This window comes from Vanessa tameamea, chromosome 5, assembly GCF_037043105.1.
Source record: "Vanessa tameamea isolate UH-Manoa-2023 chromosome 5, ilVanTame1 primary haplotype, whole genome shotgun sequence".
NCBI lineage: Eukaryota > Metazoa > Arthropoda > Insecta > Lepidoptera > Nymphalidae > Vanessa > Vanessa tameamea.
Genome location: NC_087313.1, coordinates 9,301,511 through 9,326,919, shown reverse-complemented (window position 1 = coordinate 9,326,919; position 25,409 = coordinate 9,301,511). Strand labels below are relative to the sequence as shown.

The 25,409-nt window shown below is 29.2% G+C and overlaps 6 protein-coding genes and 1 long non-coding RNA gene across 10 annotated transcripts in view; 3 read left to right on the top strand and 4 right to left on the bottom strand.

Moving 5' to 3' along the window:
* Positions 1-1,590: 1,590 nt before the first annotated feature.
* LOC113392294 (large ribosomal subunit protein mL51) lies at positions 1,591-2,511 on the bottom strand. Its single transcript, XM_026628646.2, has 4 exons — positions 2,311-2,511; positions 2,101-2,220; positions 1,878-2,022; positions 1,591-1,790 (listed from the first exon to the last, which is right to left on the bottom strand). The coding sequence occupies exons 1-4, from the start codon at positions 2,370-2,372 to the stop codon at positions 1,647-1,649; spliced, it is 471 nt and encodes a 156-aa protein (XP_026484431.1). The 5' UTR covers positions 2,373-2,511; the 3' UTR covers positions 1,591-1,646.
* Positions 2,512-3,385: 874 nt separating this feature from the next.
* LOC113392278 (zinc finger protein 492-like) lies at positions 3,386-7,766 on the top strand. 2 transcript variants are annotated; one of them, XM_026628625.2, is made up of 2 exons: positions 3,386-3,487; positions 3,752-7,766. In XM_026628625.2, the coding sequence occupies exon 2, from the start codon at positions 3,763-3,765 to the stop codon at positions 4,915-4,917; it is 1,155 nt and encodes a 384-aa protein (XP_026484410.1). In that variant the 5' UTR covers positions 3,386-3,487; positions 3,752-3,762; the 3' UTR covers positions 4,918-7,766. The 2 variants fall into 2 exon arrangements, with proteins under 2 accessions (XP_026484410.1, XP_064076936.1); XM_064220866.1 differs by lacking the exon at positions 3,386-3,487 and adding an exon at positions 3,530-3,676.
* A 1,904-nt stretch (positions 7,767-9,670) lies between these two features.
* On the bottom strand, positions 9,671-12,121 carry LOC113392282 (surfeit locus protein 6 homolog). Its single transcript, XM_026628631.2, has 4 exons — positions 11,911-12,121; positions 11,352-11,717; positions 10,756-10,964; positions 9,671-9,871 (listed from the first exon to the last, which is right to left on the bottom strand). The coding sequence occupies exons 1-4, from the start codon at positions 12,023-12,025 to the stop codon at positions 9,701-9,703; spliced, it is 861 nt and encodes a 286-aa protein (XP_026484416.1). The 5' UTR covers positions 12,026-12,121; the 3' UTR covers positions 9,671-9,700.
* Positions 12,122-12,585: 464 nt separating this feature from the next.
* Positions 12,586-16,447, top strand: LOC113392266 (protein arginine N-methyltransferase 5). The gene is made up of 9 exons (XM_026628610.2): positions 12,586-13,088; positions 13,159-13,434; positions 13,746-13,925; positions 14,277-14,442; positions 14,771-14,944; positions 15,058-15,211; positions 15,387-15,625; positions 15,702-15,959; positions 16,216-16,447. The coding sequence occupies exons 1-9, from the start codon at positions 12,685-12,687 to the stop codon at positions 16,369-16,371; spliced, it is 2,007 nt and encodes a 668-aa protein (XP_026484395.2). The 5' UTR covers positions 12,586-12,684; the 3' UTR covers positions 16,372-16,447.
* On the bottom strand, positions 16,394-17,797 carry LOC113392287 (ubiquinone biosynthesis protein COQ4 homolog, mitochondrial). The gene is made up of 3 exons (XM_026628636.2): positions 17,278-17,797; positions 16,933-17,095; positions 16,394-16,664 (listed from the first exon to the last, which is right to left on the bottom strand). Exons 1-3 carry the CDS (start codon positions 17,764-17,766, stop codon positions 16,582-16,584), a joined length of 735 nt encoding a protein of 244 aa, XP_026484421.2. The 5' UTR covers positions 17,767-17,797; the 3' UTR covers positions 16,394-16,581.
* A 3,476-nt stretch (positions 17,798-21,273) lies between these two features.
* LOC113392291 (uncharacterized) lies at positions 21,274-21,841 on the top strand. The gene is made up of 2 exons (XR_010310012.1): positions 21,274-21,703; positions 21,785-21,841. It is a non-coding gene; the product is annotated as an uncharacterized LOC113392291 (long non-coding RNA).
* A 325-nt stretch (positions 21,842-22,166) lies between these two features.
* Positions 22,167-25,409, bottom strand: part of Ctr1a (Copper transporter 1A) — a 315,878-nt gene continuing 312,635 nt past the window's right edge. Inside the window, exons 1-7 of one of the 3 annotated variants that reach the window (XM_026628640.2) lie at positions 24,345-24,748; positions 23,959-24,104; positions 23,751-23,855; positions 23,443-23,555; positions 23,070-23,189; positions 22,881-22,910; positions 22,167-22,592 (exon numbers count right to left, since the gene is read on the bottom strand). In XM_026628640.2, coding sequence (XP_026484425.1) covers positions 22,391-22,592; positions 22,881-22,910; positions 23,070-23,189; positions 23,443-23,555; positions 23,751-23,855; positions 23,959-24,090 — 702 coding nt within the window. In that variant the 5' untranslated portion in view covers positions 24,091-24,104; positions 24,345-24,748 and the 3' untranslated portion in view covers positions 22,167-22,390. Of the gene's footprint in view, positions 22,593-22,880; positions 22,911-23,069; positions 23,190-23,442; positions 23,556-23,750; positions 23,856-23,958; positions 24,107-24,344; positions 24,749-25,409 lie in introns of those variants that run through there. The other 2 variants (XM_026628641.2, XM_064220941.1) reach the window with 2 other exon arrangements.

Below are 25,409 nucleotides of genomic sequence, written 5' to 3'. Positions count from 1 at the left end.
ATCGTATTATTTTAATTAGGAAATTATTTTTATAGTTAATATAGTACTAGCAATCTCTTTCAATAAAACTTCTTGAGTGATGGAAAGAAGATCAAACACTTGTTTCGCTATGCAAGCCAGTGTTACTATTGAGGCTTATAAAATATTGAGGGGGTCATTATGAGCGATATTTAGAAAATAGGTTAACCCTATGACCGCCACGTACGCCACGCCACGAGAGTGCGCTCTGTACATCATGCCATTTTTCGTTATAGAAAACCAGTGATAAACCAAAAAATTATTGATTTTCCATACACAAAAGTTCTATTAATATTAGATACTTTGTTTAATAAAATTTAGTATGCGTATTAAGTTTTTTTCAATAAATGAACTATCACTTAAAATAGCAGTTACATTCAAACTCTAAAATTGCGAAAATATCGAAAATAAACATCCCTAAAATTAAATCTAACAGAGATGACACCTAAAAGCGACGACGGCGGACGACTCCAGTTTTCTTACTAGAAGCTGTTCACAGAGGAATCACACAGGTGGGAGCCCCTCAAAATTTACTTCGTATTGATTTTCAGCAACTCTTCTAAGCTCAACAAAACATATTTCACACTAAGTAGTTATACACAATTTTAAAATTTTAAATATATATTAAGCCGCACAATGGACGATTAGCAGCGTGAGACGACGGCGCTAGCTATAATAATAATAGAAATATTACTTCTATTAATGTGCCCACATCACGACTAAAATAAAAATAAATAACTTTTTTTTTTAATTACTCCGAATATTAGTTATAATTCTTTATTTATTTATCACTTTAAATATTTGTATTGATTGCAGTAATTTAATTACAGCCAGCTAGATCAACCATTATCAATGCTAGCAACTGACTAAATAAATTTCGACTTTTACCACTTGATTAGGTGTCGCTTTAAAGCGACTGCGGCGCGGCGTCTAACGTCTTGACTATTTATAAACACGTAAAATAGATATACCTAATATTTTACATGTGTACAGACTACAGATAGTCTTAAACAATTTAAAATTTCAAGATTATACGCCAATAAACAAGCTTTTATTTTATTCGCGTCAGTTGGAGAAACTATGGGAATGATAATATTAAAAAAAAAAGTTAAAATAATCCATAAACTATTTTAACATTCATATATTTCCTGTAAATATAGGTCAAAAGTGGTGTGACTTTAAGGCGTTGTTGGCGGTCTGACAATTTTTTTACGCCTGTAGGCGATTTTAGCAGTCAATGGGTTTATTGTTGACTATTTTGTATAAAACCATATCATGTAATTTTGTATGCGTCATCTTGTTTTAGTCTGATGTGAAGTTATATAAATTTATTACATATTGTTTTTTACTAAATGTTGACTCCTTCAGAAGCTTTCCTTTTGTTTTTTTATATAATGAAATTAAATTACATGTCTAAATAACCATATTTTAGCATTTTAATTTAATTTTCCTTGTAAATTCACAAATATCTGTCTACTAGTCAAAGATGCAATATTATATATAATTATATATAATTTATTTTCCCCAAAAATCTGAAAATTGTTTCATAAATTTAATAAAAAGTGTATAAAATTTGATTCACTAACTTTAATTACTTACTACAATAACATTTAATATACACATAACATTTAACAAGGAGATGGACCAGTTTTGGTTTTCCTGTTAAGTTTTCTATATAAGAATGACAATCTCTTTTCATATTCCTTCCATTTAGTGGGTCTAATCGTCGGAGCACCAGTACGGGCAAACATTTTTTTCTTTCTTAAAAGAATCTGTAATTAAAAATGTATTTGTAATGTGATTATCATTAAATGCCTAGTTATACCAAAAGATAAATGTTTACAGTATTATGTACTTACATGATATTCGTGGCCACTAACACCTTTGATCCATGAAGGCACTGTATACAACGTCTTGATCGGATGCAATTCACCAGAGCCCAGGATGTCAATGTAATCATTTTGACCAAATAACGCTCGACGTTGAGTCCACGGATTTAATGGTCTATAATTAAAAAATCACATTCACGTAAGTATTTTAAATTAAATTTCATAAGATTGTCAAAGCATTTAGAACTTCTACCTGTACTCTGGTATTGGCAATCGTCTACCTTCTGAACGCGGCATCAGTCCTCCACTCCAAATCTTTTCTTCATAGCCATAACGCCGAACAAGTCTTGTTTTGTCTGCATGATATCTCGTCCTAAAAATTTAATTTAATTTATGTTTAGGAACCAATTCGCATTTAAAAAAAAAAAATCATTCAATTTCATTTCCCAAAAAAGTTTATAACCTAATAGTATTAACAGTCGGTCGCCAGAACGTTTTAAGTATTGTTGAACTTAACCACTCCATTATTAAAAATTTTATCAATTGTGAGCTTAAAACTTCCTTATCATTTAGAATGTAATTAATTGAACATTTCTCCTTAACAATCAAAAATAATGATATTTTTTACGATATTTAAAATTCAATAAACAATATGGTTTTATAATATCAGTTGTCAAATATTGTCATTTGTCAATAGTCACAGATGCACAGAGTACATAACCACTAATTATAAGATAGATCATAGAGAACCTCTGCACTCCATAAGTGTCTAACCAACATATATAAATAAAATAAATAAATAAATATGGAAGTCAGAAATTCCAAGCACTGTTAGGGCTACAAGGTGAAAATTGGAGAAATGCACTAATACATGGTAGGTTAAAACAATTAAGTGAAAGTTAGACATCCGCCTTCAATATGAGCTGCTTTCAAATTATTCTGTTGATCAAATTTATAAATATTAATTTTAGATAACAGTTTCTAGCCACATTAGTGCCACATTATTCTGCAAATTTATGGAACCTTTATTTCATACAATTTCAGGTTAGAACCAATAACCATTCATCAACCATTATCAATAATCAATCAATCATTATCATCTTTCAAAAAATACATACCTATAAAATTAAAATAGTAATAATTCTTCAATGTGTTTTTAGCAGTTTTTCACTATTACCATATTGCTTGGTCCATTCTTTAATTTCAAAATTAAATTAATATATAATATGTTTTTGTTTAATTTATTAATTTCATTTTAATATTAAATAACACATTCAATCTTTGCTTATTTTTAATATATATCATATTATACATTTGTTTTGTTTTATGTTCCATCTATAAACTAAAAGTAATTACGATAATAGTGGATATATTTTTAAATTTTAAACTTAATATTTTCAAATTGTTGTAGTTTACATTTCCATAAATGTTTTTAATGCACAAAGATGCGAGGATAGTAAAACAATGTTTTGAAGCGTAAAGAAAAACATATTAAATTAATCACCTAAACATACACAATCTGCTTTATTATCTCTATGTTTAAAATTAAGTAGTATACTATATTTTATCTATATTCCAATTAAACAAAATGGCTGAATTGCTTTTGAAATAATTATATTTCGTAAGAAAAAGTTTAAAAAGTATGTATGTATAAATAGCTCAGAAATTAATATTTATATATTTGTTAACAAATTCTTATTAATTATTACAGTGAAATCAATTTCGTTTATAGTTCTGTTGATGTTAAAATACTGATAGTTCGCGCATTTGCGTTGTTTGTTTACTTGTTATGTTTTTGCTCTCAAGTTTACGTAAACAATATACAATTTGTATGTTTTTATTATTTGTAGTGAGATGTTAAAAGCCAGTCCTATATTAATAGTGGTATTGTTATTGTTTTACAGAAACTTTAAATATGTCTAAAAAAGACCCAAACGATCGGAACGAAAGAAAGTTGGAAACAAGCGATTATGAACACCTTATTTCACAACACAGTATTTTCGAATCTTCAAAGCCAAAACATCAAGAACTGCCAAGTTTTCCTGGTTTTTCTAACGCAGAAACTCAAACAAAACCAAGTGATATAAAGGGACAAGGCATTCAAAGTGGGCTAGGTGCATGGCACTACAATCCTTGGTGGATGCTAGCTAGTACATCGCGAAGTGTTCCTTCTCAAGATGATTTCTCAGAAAACAGTGACCAAACAAAAGTTAAACAAGAACCCAGCGGGGCAGGTACTCCTGATACAGATCCTTTACAGAATGACCTAGATCATTTTCAAACCACACCTACTCCTCCACCGCCCGCAGGATTGGACTCATTCTGTGACGATTGTTCAGATCCTTTCTGCGATTCCAGTGTGGCTATATGTCGTAAATTATTTCATTGTCCTCATTGCAGAAAGAGTTACCCTACAATTCTTGAATTTAACACTCATTTGACTGGAGTACATCCTGCACAAAAACCATTCCGATGCCAAATCTGCTTGGAACCTTTTTACAAAAAATCACATTTGCGACGGCATTTAGATGCAAGCCATACTCGAAAAGATGTGAATAAATGTTCAGTGTGCTCAAAATACATAAAAGATAAAAGTAACTTAAGAAAACACATGCAAGTTCACACAGGCCGGGTACCTCAGAAACAGTTCAAATGTGATTTATGCAACAACAAGCGTTACATGTCTCTAGACAGACTTAACAATCACAAAGTTGTCTGCACAGGAGAGAAAGTATTAAAATACTGCGATATGTGTACTAAAGTCTTTGACAATTCAAGGTCTTTAAATAGCCACAAAAAAGTACATGCTAGAGAATTAAAATGCGAAAATTGTGGGGAACAATTTCGGTCATTAGAACAGTTTAACAACCACAAAATGATCTGTTTAGGAAACTCACATGATGGTGGTGGCAGCACTTCAACGAACACTTCAGGATCTGCATTAAGCCGTTGTTGTACACAGCCAGGTCTGTGTGAGCATGACAAACCAGCTTACTTGAACATACCTAGCTATGCTGCTGGCAGAGTTCTAGATGCCACTCTTACATCTTTAAAATCAGAATTGAACTGATGAATAGCATGAACCAATATTTTACAAGTAGATTGTAACACAAATTTTTCTGATTTTATTTTATACAGTTTACCAAATGGTTAAATCAATGACAGTAATAATTTACACAATTGAGAATTTCACAAGACTGATGCAAATATCCCGCCTCACAACTTGCTTTATTATTACCATTTAAATTTAGAATGTAGTGATTAAGTATAATACATTATAAATAAGTATTACTATTTGAGCATATTTGAGGATGTAGTAAATATTGCATCGTAACTCCTACTGTTTTTATGGACTAAAAGAATATGCTCAAATGGTTACCCACCTCTTATTTTGTAACAATATTATAGTACACCTGTAAGTTTCCACTGAACAGCTTTACTAATTACAAACCAGACCAGACTTATTGTACTTTTAAAATGACAGATATTATTTATTGTTTGAATGTATGCCTTGACTGATTTAGATTAATGACTATTAGTGTGCAGTATTACATTTAACATTTTTTTATTTTTCTATTTTTGAAAGTTGTAAAAGCTATATGTTTTTTATTATTTTTAGAATATAGTGTATAAGTTTTATTTTTAAATGGTTGGTAGAGTCTGTACATGAAGCATATTTTATATTTCTGATGCTTCAATGTACATCTTGCTCCAAATATTTTTTAAATCGTAGTTGTATATTGATTATTAGGTATGTAATCTGAATATTTTCTAAAGACAATTTTTTATGTATGAGACTTGTTTTATAATATTAGATGTAGGCAAACTTTGTGAAGTGCAATGACCTTTGGCTAAGCCGTAAGCATGTAGTTATGGAAAGTTTTGTTGAGTACAGTCACTCAAATATTTATTCTAGAAGTGTTATACACTGAAAACTATTGCTTATATCCATAGGATTCAATTTTAAGGGCTTATTAAACCTATAAATGTTGAAAGTACGAACCACAAAATATAAAGTTTTATATTGATCTTTATCTTAAATAGAGCAAGAGTGGGTCTGGTATAGTAGGTCCTTAATAAAATAATATTTAAAGTTTTATATTTTTTGTAAAATAAGGCTTTATATTTATGAGCCTTATACAATTTATTATTTAATGAATGAATTATATTTTCATGTTCTCTATCTTTAACAGACAAATTTTAATATTATTTAATTTTATTTTATTACAAGTTATTCAAAAATAAGACTTCTATTTCGAGGCTTTATAATTCATGTTTAGTTGTTGCTATTTACAATTGTTTTTACATACAATATGTTTAATTTTTAATATAAGAATAATCTAGTTTTATATACATTATATAAATAGCGTAAAGCTAGGCACATTTATTGTTTATGTATATCTTTATTCGTAGATGATTTATCTTTATGTTTTCGAAACTGAAATATGAACTCTAAAGTAATAAAAAAAATATGAATTTCCCTATTATATAGTACATGTGTCCGATGCCTTATGGGCGACTATGTGTATACCATGCAGCCTGGGCTATACGATCTGTTATATCACCGTGTATCTTTAGCTTCCATTTTACCCCAGACAACGGTTATGCCGTAGATTTTCTAGGCACTTTACCGTGCAATAAGAGGCTTGGGTAACAGTCAATTACAACTAAGACAATAAAGATTTGCATAAGATCAGTAATACGAAATCAAAGGCATAATAACAATTATAATTATGATAAATATTGCAAACTATATTGTCGAAACATTGTGCAAAATAATGTATATGTTTCCTGTAGATACTTGTTATAGTTCGTCTTGATACGTTACTGATTGAGGAGTTCAAAACTGACCTAATTTAAAGTAATGTTTAAGTTAAGATAAACTTACTTTTAAGGAATCTTTTTTTAAAACGTAAATGCAATATTATTATTTAAATTATTATACATTATTGTATGTTACAAAATTTAATAACGCAATGAAACAAATTGTGTCCAAAGAAATACATTTTACGAGTATTTATCTAAAACAAACATATGATTCGCATGTACAAATATTGTAACTGTGCCGTTCTGAAGTCTCTATCAATCACATTATAGTGTATTGGATATAAGAGTTATTTGAATTCAAAATGTTAGCAAGACGTTAAGATCCTCTGAAAAATTTCGACAATATTTAAACATTATAAAATATTTCATGTTCAGAAAAATAGTCATCACTGTTTTAAAATTCAGTGATACAAGAATAGAAATATAATCAAACAAAAGAACAATCGGAATTATGTCACATAATGCATTTAACATTGACTTAACAATGAATTACTGCCACTAATAACTTTATAAAGGCACAGTTAAAATGTTTACATTATAATTTATTTAAATTCAATATATGTATAAAATTTTAAAATCGAAAAGAATATACATATTATTTAATTTTTTTTTAGCATCTTAGTGCTATGGTACAAATAATGATCAGAACTTAACCTAACGAATTTTTCTTTATTTTTCAATCACTTTATATTACACCGTATATTTTTTGTAGAGTTTAGTATGGTGTTATACATAATTTATGCACCTAGAAATAAGAAAAAATGTGTTCATATGAATTTAGTTATGATACTTATAGCCTAGTTTTATCTCAATTACAAAATAGTAGAGCTGTAAAACAGTGCAATTTTTGCATAAACATTCTTATTCCACCGAAATTGTACCGCTACTTTTAGTTGCAGAAACGAAATATTGTACCTACAAATGTTTGCAGCCTTAACATTTGAAGCAATTGTGAACGCATTCTGCTATTGTTACCTAAAGTTATAAACAGATTCTTATATTAGGGTCGTAACTCCTAGTTTTTAGCTAACGAACTAAAATATTGTAATAAAAATACAAATGTCACGAATAAACGAAATTACTTTCCGTTAATCCGAATTTTCATTAGTTCCCTCAAAATTTGTAGTCTACTATACCTGTGTGTCTCTGTTATCAATATTTGGTTATCATAAATTTTATAATGTCGAAAATATTTTTTGCTAATAAGTAGTATTTAAATGAGTATATATATAGTAATTATTTAAAATAGGTTGTATAAATATTTTGATTAGTCGGAAAATTGAAGCAAAATAAAAAAAGATACGTTCCTGCTAAAACAAATTGCATACTGCATATTGAATTAAGGCCAACAATTTAACAAAACAAAACAAAAAATTACTATTTATCAACTATCACCTAACATCTTTTAAACACGACCAATATAAACATTCGAAATTAATCTGTGTTGATTTAGTATAAACATAAAATGCTAATTATGTTCTAAAGATTATTATTATACAGGAATTAGTAGGTTGAGAATTGCACTCCTTATATATATTGAAGAATGAAGAATGTTGGTGGACATTATTTAAAACTTCACCATCTTTACGCAGGAGTCTGACGCTTTATGGAACTCCATCTGGGCCGACACATTGGCCGCCATAAATAAAACGCTTCTTAGGCGATCTCAGCTTATCATGGTGATAAGTCTATAAAAGGAACTATTTCCTTTAAATCGGGGTGCTTTACGCATTGGTATGACTTAGAGTATGAAGCAGAAGTCCTTGCAACTTCGTACTTTCAACGTATTGAGTGTACTGGGGGTAGTATAAGGACAAAACTGCATTCTTAGTGCCGCCGTAAGAGAGCGGACCACGACGCGTGAGAATACTGTAGTGGTTTTAGACACCAGTCCGACATAACCGTCTCTAATATTTGAGAAGGAAGAGAAGTCACGAGTATTTCCCGATAAAAAAATGTTGGCTATACCCCGCTAAATAACCTGACACAAACATTATGATGCTATTTATGCATTAAAAGCACCAAAAAAACAAAATTCAAAAAATGTTACTAGACACAAAAAACGGCAATGGGAAAGGCCATTTGTGTGTCATAGAAAAAAATATATATTGAAGGTGATTACTAAGTAACCCATTTTAATAACAATACCTAAACAGCCTAACGAATGAATATGCGTAAAATATCCAAATTTGAGTTATAATTAACATTTGACTTGGTGGTAGGGCTTTGTGCAAGCCCGTCTGGGTAGGTACCACCCACTCATTAGATATTCTACCGCCAAACAGCAGTACTCAGTATTGTTGTTCCGATTTGAAGATAGAATGAGCCAGTGTAACTACAGGCACAAGGGACGTAACAGCTTAGTTCCCAGGGTTGGTGGCGCATTGGTGATGTTAGGAATGGTTAATATTTCTTACAACGCCATTGTCTATGGGCGGTTGCGACCACTTACCATCAGGTGGTCCATTTGCTCGTCCGCCTACTGATATAAAATATATATATATATATCTTCTTCTTAATAATCGTTACCAGAAAACAGTCCTTACGACTTTGTAAATAAAAGCGGCAATGTATCAAGAACATGCGTTACACACTGAGTTGTGTAGTTTTCATTGTAAGCACCAATTGATTTTAAAATAATATACACACAATTTATTAACAAAATGACAGAGATGAAAATAATCATTTTCATTATTTCGGTCAACTTTTTGGTGGTGTTTTTACAGTAGAATTACGCATTTTTTTAATTTCATGTAACATCCTACCTCGACAACTGTTTATTGTGGACATTATAAAACAACTTTTTTGACCTTTGAGAATTACTCTTCCTTTTGGGATATTAAGTAAATACTCTCGAGGCATTTATGATTACAGACACATGGATCAAATCCATATGTGTCTGTGATCCACCTTTTTAGCAGGTGAACTCATTGTGCGGGGAAGACGTGGGTAACAGTATGCTATAATATTAAGATTTTAAAAAAGTACAGTGTAGACTTTAAAGGATTTTTTATTAAATTATTAAACTAAATTACAACTCGTCCTCTTTTGACAGCAGCTTTCACAATTTTCGACTTTTTCTCTTTCTTCTTCTTTGAAATATTTTCTTTTCGTTTCTGCTGTCTGTCTTCTTTCTTCTTTTCTACACTCTGAATTCTACCTTCCCACTTCTTTTTACTCACTTTCTTTTTTTGTTCCTGTTAATTCAAACAATTTTTTAGTAACAACAGATAGAATATGGAAATTTTCACAGTTACCAACATTTCATCAATGCCACTAAAATATTTAAATAGCTGATATGCAAAACAGAGTGGACTTTTTAGTACAGAGGTTACAATTGTATACAATGTGCTTCTTGCATTTGCTTACAGGTGCACCAGGAAGCCAGTAACCTTGTATATTATTGTTTTCGATACAAGTATAATAAAAAACTTTCAAAGGGAATTGAATATTAATAAATTGTTTCCACCAAAATAGTTTGCACAAAACGCAATTATATGAGAAGCATTGGGTAGTCAATAGATACCATTTAATTACACCATCATATCAATGATCCCTGCTAGCTACTTGTACCTGTTACATTTTTTTTGTGTCGTAATATCTTTTGTTGTACTAACATAGTTGTAATGTGTCTTTTGTAACTAACAAGTGGACTATTAATTGTCTTAAATAAACAAAATTATATATATTATATTATATATTATATTATGCAATCTTTAGAATATGCCCAGCTGAATTGATGCACCAGTTTATTATAAACCATGGCGAAATAGCATGTTGGCTTCTGGCATTCTGTGTCAATATGCTCCTAATACTTGTAATTGACAGACATGTGTCACATGAGAAATAATGCACATAAGTTACCCCAAACATGCTTCTTTGTAGGAGAAAACTTCCTAGCATGCTCATTATTAGCATAAGAGTTTCTATTAAACCTATAATATATGTCCTAGTAGCCCGCAATATACTTTTGGGCCTACATTTGTACAATCTACAGGCATGTGTATTATAGTGTTCAAAGTTTCAACAAGTACATATTTTAAAAATTAATAAGTAAAAACTTAATTATGTTAGGCCTTACCATTTTTTTAATGGATTTTTTCAACAAAGTCGGGTCATCTTTTACTTTTTCACCCTCAGCTTTTTGAAGGATATTTTTCCATGCAACTTTTTCTTTTAACTCTTTGGCTTTGTCACTATCTGTTTCAGCCAACTTTTGTAACTTGTCCTCTTGCTGTTTCAAGTCGTCGAGAAGTTTCTTTGGATCCTTCTTTGATTTATTACCTCTGTCTAAAAAAATAAATTGTAATCAATTAATTCTAAATAAATCTACATCACTTTCGCATTCTAGCACTTATAAATATATAACAGTGTCGCATATAACTGAGTTACAATAAACATACATCAAAACATGTCTTGTCCTTTCCTTAATAAACAGCACAAATCTCGATTGATTAATATGTAATGAAAAAATGTTTTAACATCAAAAGTAAAATCAATTAAAAATTAAGTAAATTTTCCTTATAACTAAGACTTTCTAGTACAAACACACAAATTTTTGTTACACTTCAACCACTCAAATGGCTAATTTGGCGACTAATGTATCATCAAAATATTTTAGAAATACTGTTATGTAAAGGCATATAAATGAAAAAAAATTAGGTAAATATAGAATACCTTTTTCTCCTAACTTAGCAAAGTCAAACTTTGAAAAAACTAATTTCCCTTCATTGTTAAAGATAGGTTTTGCAGTATTTACATTAGTTTTAACTTTTGTTTCTTTTTCTTCCATATTTTCAGCAGCAGCCTTTACTTTATTTGGATTTAATTTCACTCTTTCTCTCTTTTTTATTTTCTTATTTAATTTACTGTTTAAACTCTTTTTTACTAATTTATTTTTAAGATTGAAATTATTTTGAGATTTGATTTTCTCCAATTTTTTTTCAAGCTCCATAATATTACGAGCTCGTTCAGTAACCTGTTTTTCATCTTGATTCTTAGATTCATTAGTTATTTCAATATCCATTTGACTATCGTCATCATCTGAAATAGAATAATTTATAATTACATTTAATAAATAAAAACAAACTAAGACACGTGTAAAGAAAAATACAATATAATGTATTTATTATTTCAAACAAGTTTTCAAATTTTAAATCAATTTATTACATCAAAACTAAAATGGCTATAATTAACACTAATATCAAAAAGTTTCATAAATTTATTTAATAACTACCTTTTCTTTGCAATGGAATGGATAAAACTGAAAATACGTTTTTCAAAAAACTTAATTCCATGGTAAGTTCTTTTTTTAACTGATTATTTTTTACAGATTTCTTTTGCACGGTCATTTTAGTTAAATCCTATTTATTATAACAGGTTATATTCAATTGTTATGTTGATAAAATTATAAGACATTAACCTCGCAATTTTAGTTATTGTAAAAATAATCAAAATGTCAAAAAACACATGAGTTTCACGGTTTTTTGAATGATTCCGCTCGTAAAAAGGCAAAGGTGTTTCACTACACAGCCATGCTTCAACTTACAATATATCACTACAAAAAAAATAAAATATACTAGAATAGTGTCCATTTCATTCTTTAGTTCATATCAAAGAGTATATAACGTCGGTACATTAAAAAAGATTTTCTAATTTTATTAAAGACATCCTTTACCCATTCGGTGTCATAAAATGTATGGCAATACCTATTCGTTTTTATCTTTATAATGTGAAACTTTAAGTTTAAACACTATTCCTTTTTTTAATTGTTTAATAGCACCAAAACGCCTAATTAACATAAATTATACCATTTGACAATTAGGCTTTAAAAACTGCTATCCAGAGACGTTATACAAATTTTAAAAAAAAATATCGAATTATTGACAGTTTATCTTGACAATTACACAAATTGAAAAGCGTGCTTCAGCCTTCATTTGTGATACTTACATTTAAAATTGTTAAAACTTGTTGAAATTAATGTATAGGAACAAAATTACTATAAATCATAATGGCTCAGCAAGAAATTTCATGTGGTCTAGATTATATTACAGCACCTGATTTACAAGCGTGTCTCAGTGAAGCGTTGCATGCTAATTATGCTTTTATTGTTTCGCCGATCATTCATCCACGTTTTCGCCGGCCAATTCTTCCATCCGGTGGTACTGTTGGAGGATTTACCCGGTCTGACATGATTTTGTCTCCTCAAGATTGGAACAGTAGAATCGTCGGTAAATTATCAGAGTATTTAGATCCAGACGCTCCGTCGCCTATTGTTCGTCAGCGACATGAAGATTCTCTCAATGAAGAACTATCTTACTGTCGAGGTCTGGGACTTCCGGCTGTTATGTTATCGTTACATTCGAAATATACAAATAATTTAGCTAGAACTTTGCATACTTACTTTGAAACAAGGTTACAAAATATTTATCATATTGAATTTATTTTGCCAAGTATAAAATTATTAATCTAAATAACTTTTCAGCCATCATCCAACCCTTATTTGGGCTAGTGTACCAATGCTTTGCCATAAAACATTAAAAGCAAACATTGATATAGACAATGAAAATGATGATGCTTGGAATGAGCCATGGCACTGGTGGACCAAATTTCATGAACGCATGGGTTGGGATAAAAGAATTGGTGTTGTGATAGAGATGTCAGCAGATCTTCCTTCACAAGATATCCTCAAAAGATGGCTTGGTGAGCCTATTAGGGCTATAATTGTTCCTACCTCACTATTCCATAATAACAGGAAAGGGTCAGTATTACTAAAAAAAGTACATTTTTTAATTTTTAAAGTTATTTTCTGTAAGAATTTATCATAACATATATAAAATAATAGTATCATACTGAAATAGGTCATAAAATCATGATGGAAAATGAATATATATATCACTTACAATGCATTCATACTACTCCCTACTACAACTTCAAACTACTCATTCTTTTTATTCCCACAGAAATTTGATGATATCTGTAATCAGTCTAAAAAAGTATATATTAGTAGTATTATATATGTACTTTTGATTTATTGGATGGACTATTTGAAAAAAAAAAACTTTGTTTTAGGTATCCAGTTTTATCACGAGCTCACCAACAAGTAGTACTTAGTATGGTAGAACATGATGCTCAGGTTATTGTTAGTGGAGCAAGGAGGTCAAATATTGAATATTACTTACAATATTTGTACAGAGTTTGGAAGAGAAGGCCTTATATTGGGGATGATCCAATGCTTAGTTATGCAAAAGGGTAATTAACTTAATAACTTTACTTTTTAAAAGTATATTGAAATCTAAAAAAATATTGTATTATGCTGTAGAAATGTTTAAATCCTCAGAATCACTTATAAAAGTTATTTACATTTAATATAAACTATTTTTTACAGTATAGAGTAATTGTATAGTACCTTAATGTTATGCAGATATTTAAAATAATCTGCATAACATTAAGTAATAGGATTACTGACACTATAAAAATGGTTTTTTCTTTGAACTCTTATAATAATAATTAATAACTCTTTAAAAAGTGTTTTTGTGAATTAGAACACTTATTCACAACAAATTATTATTACAAATGAATTGTGTTTCTTTTTGATTTCAGATGGGAGGATTATCTTCAGACTCCATTACAACCTTTAGCAGATAACCTAGACACGCACACTTACAATGTCTTCGAAAAAGATCCAGTTAAATATGATCAATACCAAAAAGCAATTGCTCAAGCACTTACTGATATTCACAAGAAGAGGAAAGGAGAAGGCATTGATGTTAGTAATATGTAAATTACAAAATTATCAGTATTGAATTGATATTTTATATATTTTTACAATATTTCATTAATTAGGCATGGTCCAATCAATTTTATACACGTTTCAAGCCAGTGTTTGTTGTTTATAAATATTGTTAGAAATCACATATTTCCAATTAAATTTATTACTTAAATTATTTATTGCAAATATTTTTTTCTACACAAACTGAAGTGTAAGTTTTTGTATGTATCATGGACTTTGAGAAAATAATTTCTATAATCATAATGTTGTTGGGTATGATTGTCAAAAAGTTTTAATTAATTTATATTTAGTTTCATCACAACAGGATCATCAGAGTGACTCATGTATTATAGAAGCAAAGAAGTGTGAAGTTGGACAGGGTGATAATACAGTAAAAGAAAATGAAAGACCAATTACAGTTATGGTCTTAGGTGCTGGAAGAGGACCCCTTGTCAGGGCAACTCTTAATGCAGCAGATATTACTAACAGCAAAGTTAAAGTAAGCATATAATAACATCTATGAAATAATTATTTTTGCTCCATAATGCTCTTGATTGTATAATTATGATTTTAAAGTTATAAGGCATATGCATTATTTCTCTTAATTCCAAGGTCATAGCAGTTGAAAAGAATCCATGCGCAGTAGTTGTTCTTGCAGCTCAAGTTCGAGAAGTATGGCGGGATCGTGATGTTATAGTAATACCTGGTGATATGCGTCAAGTTAATTTTTCACCTAAAGCTGATATAATTGTTTCTGAACTACTAGGTAATAAAATTAATGGCATTTTATAAAATCAAAATAACATACTAAATACTTTAAACTATAATTCTTGTTTGTCCTTTAAATTTATTTATTTATTAATCTAAATAATATTGATCCTTCTATATATATTTTTTTTTTAAATATTTTTAAAAGGTTAAAATTTTTCTTATTCTTGTAGGCTCTTGGGGTGACAATGAACTTTCACCGGAATGTTTAGATGGTGCAGCAGGCTTATTGAAAAGTGGTGGTATATCAATACCCAGAGAATATAGTTCATATGTCGCGCCAATTTCGTCTCCAAGATTGTGGGCAGCTGCTAGAGCAGCATCTCCTGGAAATTCTGCTCAAATAGAAAAGAATCTTGAAACCTTATGGGTGGTTTACATGCAAAACAAACATGATATTGCAGAAACAAAGGTAAGTTTAAACAACTTTGTTTACTTTTAAATATAATATTATTTCAATCTGATGTTACTTGCTTTTTATTTTTTAGTGTGTTTTTACTTTTGATCATCCTGCTAAAGGAATGAAAAACTATGAAGGACAGGATCTCACAGATTATCGAGGATTACCAATGACAGATAATAGAAGATGCACTACACTTACATGGGAAGTTGAGCAGGATAATGTGATGCATGGATTTGGTGGATATTTTGATTGTTTATTATATGGAAAGGAAATGATCAGCATTGTACCTTCTACTCACAGCCCAGGAATGATATCATGGTTTCCCATATTTATACCTATTAAGGTTATAAACATTGATTTATTGCATCTAACAAAAAGTTTGAGTCCATTCAATATAATTTTAAAATTAATCTGGATGCCAGTACAGATTTTTAATTTAAAAAAAATCCTATCATATCAATTGTCTTGTTATTAACTGACATCATTTAATAAATCCAACTAATCTCATTCATCCAAATATTTTCTATAAATAGCATATTCAAAATACATTTTATTTAAATTATTAACACAATTAAAAGAAAGAATAATTATCATTACAGACTCCTTTACGAGTGATGAAAGGTGATAAAATAAAAGCCATATTTTGGAGATGTGTAAGTGCCCGTAGAGTTTGGTATGAATGGATTGTTGAAGTTGGTGTACACACTACTCCTCTGCACAACCCAAATGGACGAAGTTCAGAAATGTTGTTATGAAGAAACAATTTAGTTTTTCTTCAATAAATATATTATATTATAACAAATTATAATAATAAAACTTATTTTTTCACTACACCAATTCATTCTTTAACAACAAACTTTTCAGAACTAATATTTATCTATTTACATTAAACAGCCACTGTTTTATTTCTATACATATCTAATGTTGAAATAAATAATTATATTGCAAATATCCACTTAAAAATGTTATCTTTCTGTTAACCTCGATATATTCATCTCTTTATGGAAATCATTAATATTTTGGTCCCATCTCTTCTCATAATAAATACCTGAAAAGAAAAAAAAACTTTTAAAATTTTACATTACACTACGAAATTCATGTTAAGTCATACTATATTTAAGGCTAGTGAAACAAAAGCAAATCAGTCATTACATCATAAAATTATTTATTATTATTTATAACCTCCAAAACATGTTAAATCATCTGGTATAAGATTTATGTATGCTGGCTTAGTAGTTTTTTCAGTTAGGCATAGGCTTATAACAACAAAATTGGTAACAAAACATTTATTGGTATAAATAAAGTAAATGAAATACCTTGTAAAAACTTTGCATTATGTCCTGTTTTGATAGCCCAGGGTAAATAATATTTAAGATAAAGTTGTCGATGTTTTGGTTTAAGTCGTGCTGCTCCCCAAATACCACCACCGATGCACATAGGTAACTTTGTTTGAATACCTTCTACCCATTTAACAGCAACCTTAGGAAATAAAAAAATTATATTATTATTAAGTAATTTAACTTACATTACATAGGAAGACTAAAGTGATGTAGTGAAACTGGCATACTCTATTTTATAATAAACTAAAATTTATTTAATAGTAAGTTAGTAAAAGTTAGTTAAGTTAGCAAAAATAACTCTTAAATTTGAGTTATACTTACTTCACCAAGCATTGTAGTCTTCATAAATAATGAAGCATGAACTAAGTCATGGACCTCTCTATATCTTTGCATTACATAAGCTATATCTGGATCATTGATAAATTGTACAGGTAACCGTGAATCGGCTGTTATATCGTTTTCCTTCATAAAATCAGCATAAACACGACCAAGGGTATCTTCAGGCAATTCTGACAGTGTTTTAAAGCAAATTGTTTGAGAATTTATTCGCGGCATATCTCGTAATATTTCAGCTCCTTCGTTATTTTCAAGCATTCTTTCTCGCATAAACTTAAGAGATGCTTCCCCTGTCACTTCACCTAAACATGCAATCATATCTCCTCTATATGGATCAAGGAGGGCTACAGTGGCCGAACCGATAGTTAGCAAAGTTTTTTGAAATAGATTTGTTGGAATATAATTTATTTCCAGTTCTTCCCTAAAATTTTTGCTTTTAGGAAAAGAACTTAATTTTCTAATAAAGGCACGCATGTTATTCACTACTAACCTATTTCTGAGTCTAATATATTAACTAATAATAAATATATACTATGTTATCATAATAATGAAATCAGACCGGGATAAAGATTATCATAGTCGCAAAGAATATAAAATTACTAAGTACTTGTGTCTTCTATACCATAAAATAATACTCTATGGTCTGAACTCTGAACATGAAGGTTTCATGATTTAAAATGTGTATTATATGTAATTAATTGTCATAGATTTCATAAATTTTAATGGCAGCACTTAGTCGAATTATTCTGAAAGCATGAAATGAGCTTGTGTTGACGCAATATGTTGCTAATGCAATAAGTTTAAGTAATAAAATCCATCCAGTCAAACAATTTCTCGTAGCAGGCCATACAGCAACATTGGAATAATTGTATTAATATGGAGCATTACTATAGGTTAGCATTTAAAACTTCTTACATTTTACGATAACACAGAAGGTAGTTTTATCGTTCAAATTCAAATTACAAAACAATTTTCGTAAAAAATTCCTAATAGTTTCATAATTTCTACGATAAATAATATAATAACAGTTATTGTTTGAGTTGGTTTGTTTTCGGAAAATGGGTTGGTACTATCTGACGGCGAACACTAGCACTCAGTTAAATCAAATAGTGCGCCCTTCAATCAAATAGCCTGTTCCAACGAGGACAAAAGCCAAATATCCAACATTTCACAACAAATTGACGCAATACCATAGGTTTGAATAGTCTATGATTAAAAATTGCGCTATTTACTAGCTTACTCTCAAATATATTCAAAAACAATGACACTTAGACAAGCCATTTTACTTTATACTTTTATTATACACCACACAGAGAAAATAAATAAATACAACATAAATCCAGCCTTAATAAACGAGGCGTACAATTTTGGCGACTTTATCGCTACATAGCGATCTGTTCCAGGCAACCAGCTTAATACTTTTTACACAAAAAATATTAACATTGAGACCTAAACTATACACAAATATGATTTGAAAATAGTTGTTGTATAAAACATGACCGCATAAAATGGCGGCAAGAATGCTAATAGCATTTCCCTCTTGAATCATACTTCGAAAGAGTCTACCTTCTTCCAACACAGGCATCTGTGCTTCTCTCTTCTCTCATCATGGAGCATGGCACGGTATTTGGCACTTGTTAAATTTTATGTCAAACTATTTAGTGTAACGTGGACCAATGGCCAATCCCCAAGTTTAAGTTTAATGACTTCCTTTTCTATCGTCATTAGGGTGCTTTACTTTCCAGTTCTGTATCGCCTCTGTAACATTTGCGATTTTGACTGAATTTGATTTTAAAATTTCTGAACAAGAACAATTTGAGTACACGGAAGGACAACAGTTGTAATTTTCCTCACGCCGATCGCGATATCTTCATATGGACTGGGAAGTTTAGCTTGAGGTTTTATCTTTTTACTGATTGTTATATTCGAGTCTTTAAGCATATATATAATACTAGCATAGCCTTAAATTTACGCAAGAATTTATAAGAACAAAATTTAGATTTTGCGCCTAATCATAAAATCTACATTTTTTTCTTTTCGATACTATTATAACTTAAGTAACAAAAACATTAAATCGAGCATAGGAGAATTGAAAATAAGACTAATTGAGTATAAAATATTAATTTCGATATTCATTTTTAGGCAAGTTATCAAAAAATATGAGAATTAATTTTTATGACGCGCGCGCACAGTATAATGTCTAAGAGCTGATAATAGAATGAGACATATTTTATAACAAATTTAGTATATTAGAAAATATGACAAGAATGGGTGGTCTAAAAAAATCCTGGACAGACTATTTTGAATTATTTAAAAAAAAAATATTTTAATTAAATGTTGCAACATCAAGATAATAAGATTTTTTTTACCCTGACTTAAAACATCAAACGTATAGAATGTGCAGCTGTTGGCTTGCTTATTCTTTGCCTGGATAAACTACTCGGTTGTCAGGAAAATTGGGAATGTTGATGCCAGTTACCTTCACTTGCTTGATAATAGAAAAAATATATATCAATATAAGCGTTGTTTTGGTTTGGTTTTGCGAATTTTAAAGATTAAATTTTAACGCGAGTGATATTTAAATAGATACATTTTTGGCATATTTTCTAATATACTAAATTTGTTATAAAATATGTTTCATTCTATTATCAGCTCGGTGAAGGTCATTTTAGGTTATCTTCTTAGGATCTTCTACTAATATATTAATATTAAAGAGTATATGATGAAGTTGAATGCGCGATGCCGCCAATTAAGAATCAAGCCTGTCAAGTCGCTCGAAATTAACGAATTCACACATTATCCTATATGAGTATGATTGTTTTATTACAAACTTAGAACGTGAATGTTTAAATTTGTGTTATGTTAGTGGTAAAAAGAAAATTTATCATAATTTATTTTTTTGTTGTAGTCATTTGCATCATATTTAAAACTATTTTTAATTACGCTAAAGGAGAAGAACTTCTGATGCGCGTACATATGTGCACTACTTATTTCAATATGATATTGAATAAATAAATAATAGTTAAACACCATAAATCTTTAAAAAAAACATCTATTATAACACCATAATGAAGTATGCCTTGGTCTAGTTACGGTGTTACTACCCCAAATAGTCAAAAGTCATAAAATAAATACTGTTATAGATACATTCTTAATGTCCCAGGCACCCAGGCAGACATTTAGGCATCATAAAATAATTTAAGGATAAAATATAATTTAATTGGATTAAGAATTGGATGCCTTTTTCAAAAATTAAAAAGAGATAAAATATCATTTGTAATTTTTGCAACTGATATATTTTTGGTATAATTTTTTTGTAAATTGTGTATCCTGTTTTATGTTATGTTAGTATCTTTAGATTCCAGAGATATATTGTCTGTGCATGTAACTAACATTTTGCGTATGTAATTATCTTATCTTATATTTTTTAATTGAGCCTGCATATTTTTTTCCTCCTAGACTGCATCACAATGATATTTTATTCTGCAATATAAATATAAGGCTACATAAGTAAACCTAGATTGAAATATCTATATCTGTGTGAATTCAGTATTGCACCTATTCAAATTACTCGCTTTAACAGTATCAAAGGTCTGGGGGTTGATTACTAAGACTTAGCTGAGAAATACCACATCGCGTATGGGCTTATGAGACGAACATCTTAAGATTTAACCTAACCTGTAACCTGAGATAGTGAACCTCAAATAACGACGTTGTTAGAATTAAAGCGAAGTAATCACAACCTACGTCAACGAAAAGTAGCAAAACACGAGCACGATTATAAAACTTCAATATTAATACAAGGCATTCATAATTAGTTTTCTGAAAAACTTATATGATCTACCATATTTCTTTATCGAAAAATCACATTTAATACTTACCTTTTAACCAGAAAAATATATTTTAAGCGTGAGCAACCCTGCTATGAGAAAAATATTTTTAAACATTTTAGCTGATAACACTGATGTGGATAAATATCATTTGAACTATAACTATAGCTCAATGCTCATACTTCGTTCATCGTTGTCGTTCAACATAAATAAATATTTAGATTGTTTACGTTTTAACTTTTAATAAGGCGTACCTACATATAAAAATAAATTTTATTGGTAACATAATAATTACATCAATAAGAACTGTATGTTATATTGACAGTTATGGAGGTAGTGGAAGAAGAAAACCCATTACGAATTTATACTGAAGCAACAAATAATCTTCATATTAATTTAAAAAATAGTGTTGGACGACCAAGAAAAAAAAGTGAAATACAATTTAGTCCGCAACCAAAATCTATAATATCTATTCTACTAAGTAAAGAAAAAAAATATACCGAAAACGGTGAAAATTTTAAAAACAAAATTAATAATCGTACCGTGCGGAATGATGCGACGACCGAGGATTATTCAAAACGGTATACAAGAATTAGATGAGTTAATAATTTCTTTTCCAAAGAAAATCTTTTTTTAACAATAATTATTGAACTTATTTTCAGGGAGCAAAATGACCAAAGTGATTGTTCTGAACAAAATATAGAATTTCAAACAGATAAGCTTTATGAATGTAATTATTTAAACTGTACATACTCAACAAAGTTTCCATCTAATCTTAAAACGCATAAAAGAATCCACACCCCTGAACAACGATACATCTGTGATGAATGTACCTTTAGATCAAAATTTATAAGCTCATTAAAAACTCACAAACGTCTCCATAGAGATGAGCGACCTTATGCTTGTAAATATTGTGCTTATAAATGTAACAGTCATTCAAATTTAAAGAAACATATTTCACGTAAGCATATAGAAATTAATAATAAAAAATAAAAGTAATTTGATATTATATGCTTTTTTTTGTGTGGGTAAAGGAAAAAAAAATTAAGCTTTTATAATTTTTTAATAACCTAAATAAAACCTTAAAGTACATAATAAACAGACATAAATATTTTACTACCCAGTGTCGTCTTAATATAACATGATAATTATTTTTAACACCATGATATATTTATATAAATATTACCATTTTTTAATTCCTTTCTATTGGCAAGGATATAAAATAAGCTAAATTAATACTATGCTGGTATGCATCTATAAAACCTATGTCAGTGACAATGTTCAGTAAAATCTACTACCACTGACTCCCGCCAACCAAAGAGGAAGTAACCAGTTGCAGATCCAAGTACTACCGCAGCACAAAGCCATGTATTATATGTCATAAAAACTAGCATTAACATGTAGCTCACTAAAACTTGTACACCATGAAGTACAGTCTGCCAAGCATGTTCCACACTCAGCATTGTTGGGCTAAAACAATTAAATATTGTGAACAATGATCTATAAATTCAATGATGATTCAGTTTGTTTTTAACTTTTAAAACTTTTCAAAATAAATAAAAGTAAAACATATTAATAGAAAAAGGATAAATCCTTTAACACATATATAATTTAATGTTATATAGTTTACAATAAAGGTATACAAAAACTACATGAATACAAAATGCAGTAAATATTTTCCTGAGACCTTACATTTTCTTAGTTTAGTTATTTACCCCAAATAATGATATTAAAAAAAAAAACAGAGATGAAACTTACATATTTCTGTCAAGAGCATGAGGCATAGGTCTGAAATAATATAATTGATTTTTAAATTCTAATACCAGCAAATGTTGGATACCGTAAATAGCAATTGCACATTATAATATTAATATTTTAGATGGCACTGATTAAATTAAATGATTGAATGGTGATGAAATAATTTAATTGAGGTATTAATTAACTCACTGTATTACTTGAGGCTCATCAGCACATATGTTGGCTACACCTTTATCAGGTGGGGACACCGCACAGTATTGAAGCCCTGTATAAGTCTTCCAAAGCAAATGCTTTCTGTAGTATTTTAATCTAAAAGTATTTGCTTATTTTAGTATGGCTGCCAGAATACATATATATTATTGCAAATTCATTAAAATAAAGAACAACTTACAACATTTATTAGAAAATTAATAGTAAAAAAATATTATGATAGTTTGAGAAAGTAAATTCACATGTGAAATCAGTTTTAAAACAATTCAATTATTTATCCAACTAAATGAAAATACTTAAATAGTAATGTTTAATATATATGTCTATAGCCATTTGTGTGAAAAAGTCATACCCCTCATAAAGAAGAGCTAAAATAAATATTGCTAAAAATGATCCAACAAATTCCCCAACATCTGTTACTTTCCACCATGAAAAAAGTATTGTCTCCATATAACCTCCATGAAACTAAAAAAAAAATATTCTTGTCAGATTGTAAAAATAATAAATAATTTTTGTTCATATATTTACTAAAATCTTTTGTAAAGTTATATGTAAAAAAAAAATTTAAGATACCCAATATAGTGGAAGATATGTTATATTAACATAAGTTTAGGTACTGTACATTTATCAGTGCTGTACTTTGATTAATAATTCACTTACAGTCATTGACATCATATGCATATCATGTAAGGGCCTCGAGTGGTGTTTGTGAAGTAATACATCTGCTCCTTCATTGGGAAGATCTTTGCTTGAATTAAACATATCCTATATAATAAAAAAATATATAAATACATATATACAATACATTACTAAAAAAACTAGTTTATAATCACTTATTTAAAAGAGTCAACTTGAAATAAAAACTCACATTAATTTCCTCCAAAAAGTTTGTGCCATTCATGCTCATTTGATGATCTACATGCATCATGCTATGATCCATATTTTGAGACATGTGTGCTGCCTCATGATTTGAATGATCCATATGACCATGGTCCTCCATGATAAATTTAGGAACTAAAATTTTAATAAAAATGAATTGTTGGAAATATAAGTCGTTTTAAAACTCATAACTCGAGGGTTGAAACGAACGAAAGTTTACAAAACATTACTGGTTCAAGAATAACAAAGAATTAAATTCAAGCTACTTTAATTACAAAGGAATGGTGATAAAATTATTTATTACTACACAACAATCTAAATTAATTAACTGAAATTAGTTTATTATTATTATTATGCTTTTATATCAAGAAATACCTTTTAAAAATAACAATATTTAATAAATTTCAAGTTGACTATATCAAAAGAGACCGGATAAGCCCTTGTTAAAAATTACGCGTGACCACTTTCACTTTCAATCGAGGTCTTAGAATGTGTCTTAGCCATGTAACTGTAACATTTTATTGCAATTGAAGTCGTTACAGTTTACATAATATCTGTGCGAATCACTTATTGTATTGTTTCGATTTATTTGTACATTTGTCATGCATAGAAAGAAAACATTTCAAAGTGTGACTTCAACATTAAATAAAACAACATAAAATGTTATATGGAAATTAAACTTTTTTTATAATATTACGTCCTTTTTATTTGATAAAACTTGAGAATTCTCAATAAAAATACTTTTATTTTTTTGACATTGTCATTTATCAACTTTGTTTCAATGATAAGTTGCCATATTTTATTTTCTGTTGAATGATATTTTTAGCCTAACATTATGTTGAAAAATATCTAGGCATTATATTAACTACACGACAAACATTTGCTATGTTGCTCCAATGCTTAACGAGAACGTGTATAGGTTTTTTTTATTGATTTTATTTTTTTATCCAATTATACAAAAGAGTCAATAAAACAAACTGTTCACATAAGGGTTCTAAATTATAATTTTTCTGTCTATATATTATATGATCTGGCAGCTTTTTTGGCGACAAATCCGGTCTAGCCGAATAGTGTTGGTTTTTCGTTCACATTCAAATAATGGTCTCTCAATAATTTTGTAGTTACGCCTCACTAAGGAGGCTATAGCGAATATCTAATGTTGAATAAATAGTAACAATACACCCATGTGTAAATCACAATTAAGTTCCGTGACGAACTAAATTGGTCCAATATCTTTATATTTATTACTTGCTTAATTTTTATAACAGAAAATTAAGTACCTTAAAGTTTCATCGAGTTTATCTTAATAAAAACAATATTAACGAATAATTATAATTCTGCATAAAATACATTTTTTTTTCTAATGGCGTGGACAGACAATTTGAGTAAAAGCAAATGAGTTTACATCATTTTTTAATTTAAAAATATATATATATATAT

What these genes read in the sequence shown, in the direction of transcription:
- LOC113392266 (XM_026628610.2), top strand. Translation starts at nt 12,685, where the DNA reads ATGGCTCAGCAAGAAATTTCATGTGGTCTAGATTATATTACAGCACCT. An exon ending in GGAAAGGAGAAGGCATTGAT is followed by an intron (nt 14,443 to 14,770) that starts GTTAGTAATATG and finishes TCATCACAACAG; the next exon opens with GATCATCAGAGTGACTCATG. An exon ending in ATGATATTGCAGAAACAAAG is followed by an intron (nt 15,626 to 15,701) that starts GTAAGTTTAAAC and finishes TTTATTTTTTAG; the next exon opens with TGTGTTTTTACTTTTGATCA.
- LOC113392282 (XM_026628631.2), bottom strand. Translation starts at nt 12,025, where the DNA reads ATGACCGTGCAAAAGAAATCTGTAAAAAATAATCAGTTAAAAAAAGAA. An exon ending in TGCTAAGTTAGGAGAAAAAG is followed by an intron (nt 10,965 to 11,351) that starts GTATTCTATATT and finishes TTATTTTTTTAG; the next exon opens with ACAGAGGTAATAAATCAAAG. An exon ending in AAAAATCCATTAAAAAAATG is followed by an intron (nt 9,872 to 10,755) that starts GTAAGGCCTAAC and finishes TTGAATTAACAG; the next exon opens with GAACAAAAAAAGAAAGTGAG.
- LOC113392278 (XM_026628625.2), top strand. Translation starts at nt 3,763, where the DNA reads ATGTCTAAAAAAGACCCAAACGATCGGAACGAAAGAAAGTTGGAAACA.
- LOC113392287 (XM_026628636.2), bottom strand. Translation starts at nt 17,766, where the DNA reads ATGCGTGCCTTTATTAGAAAATTAAGTTCTTTTCCTAAAAGCAAAAAT. An exon ending in AGACTACAATGCTTGGTGAA is followed by an intron (nt 17,096 to 17,277) that starts GTAAGTATAACT and finishes TTATTTCCTAAG; the next exon opens with GTTGCTGTTAAATGGGTAGA. An exon ending in TAATGCAAAGTTTTTACAAG is followed by an intron (nt 16,665 to 16,932) that starts GTATTTCATTTA and finishes TTTTCTTTTCAG; the next exon opens with GTATTTATTATGAGAAGAGA.
- LOC113392294 (XM_026628646.2), bottom strand. Translation starts at nt 2,372, where the DNA reads ATGGAGTGGTTAAGTTCAACAATACTTAAAACGTTCTGGCGACCGACT. An exon ending in CCGACTGTTAATACTATTAG is followed by an intron (nt 2,221 to 2,310) that starts GTTATAAACTTT and finishes TTAAATTTTTAG; the next exon opens with GACGAGATATCATGCAGACA. An exon ending in TTGCCAATACCAGAGTACAG is followed by an intron (nt 2,023 to 2,100) that starts GTAGAAGTTCTA and finishes TTTTAATTATAG; the next exon opens with ACCATTAAATCCGTGGACTC.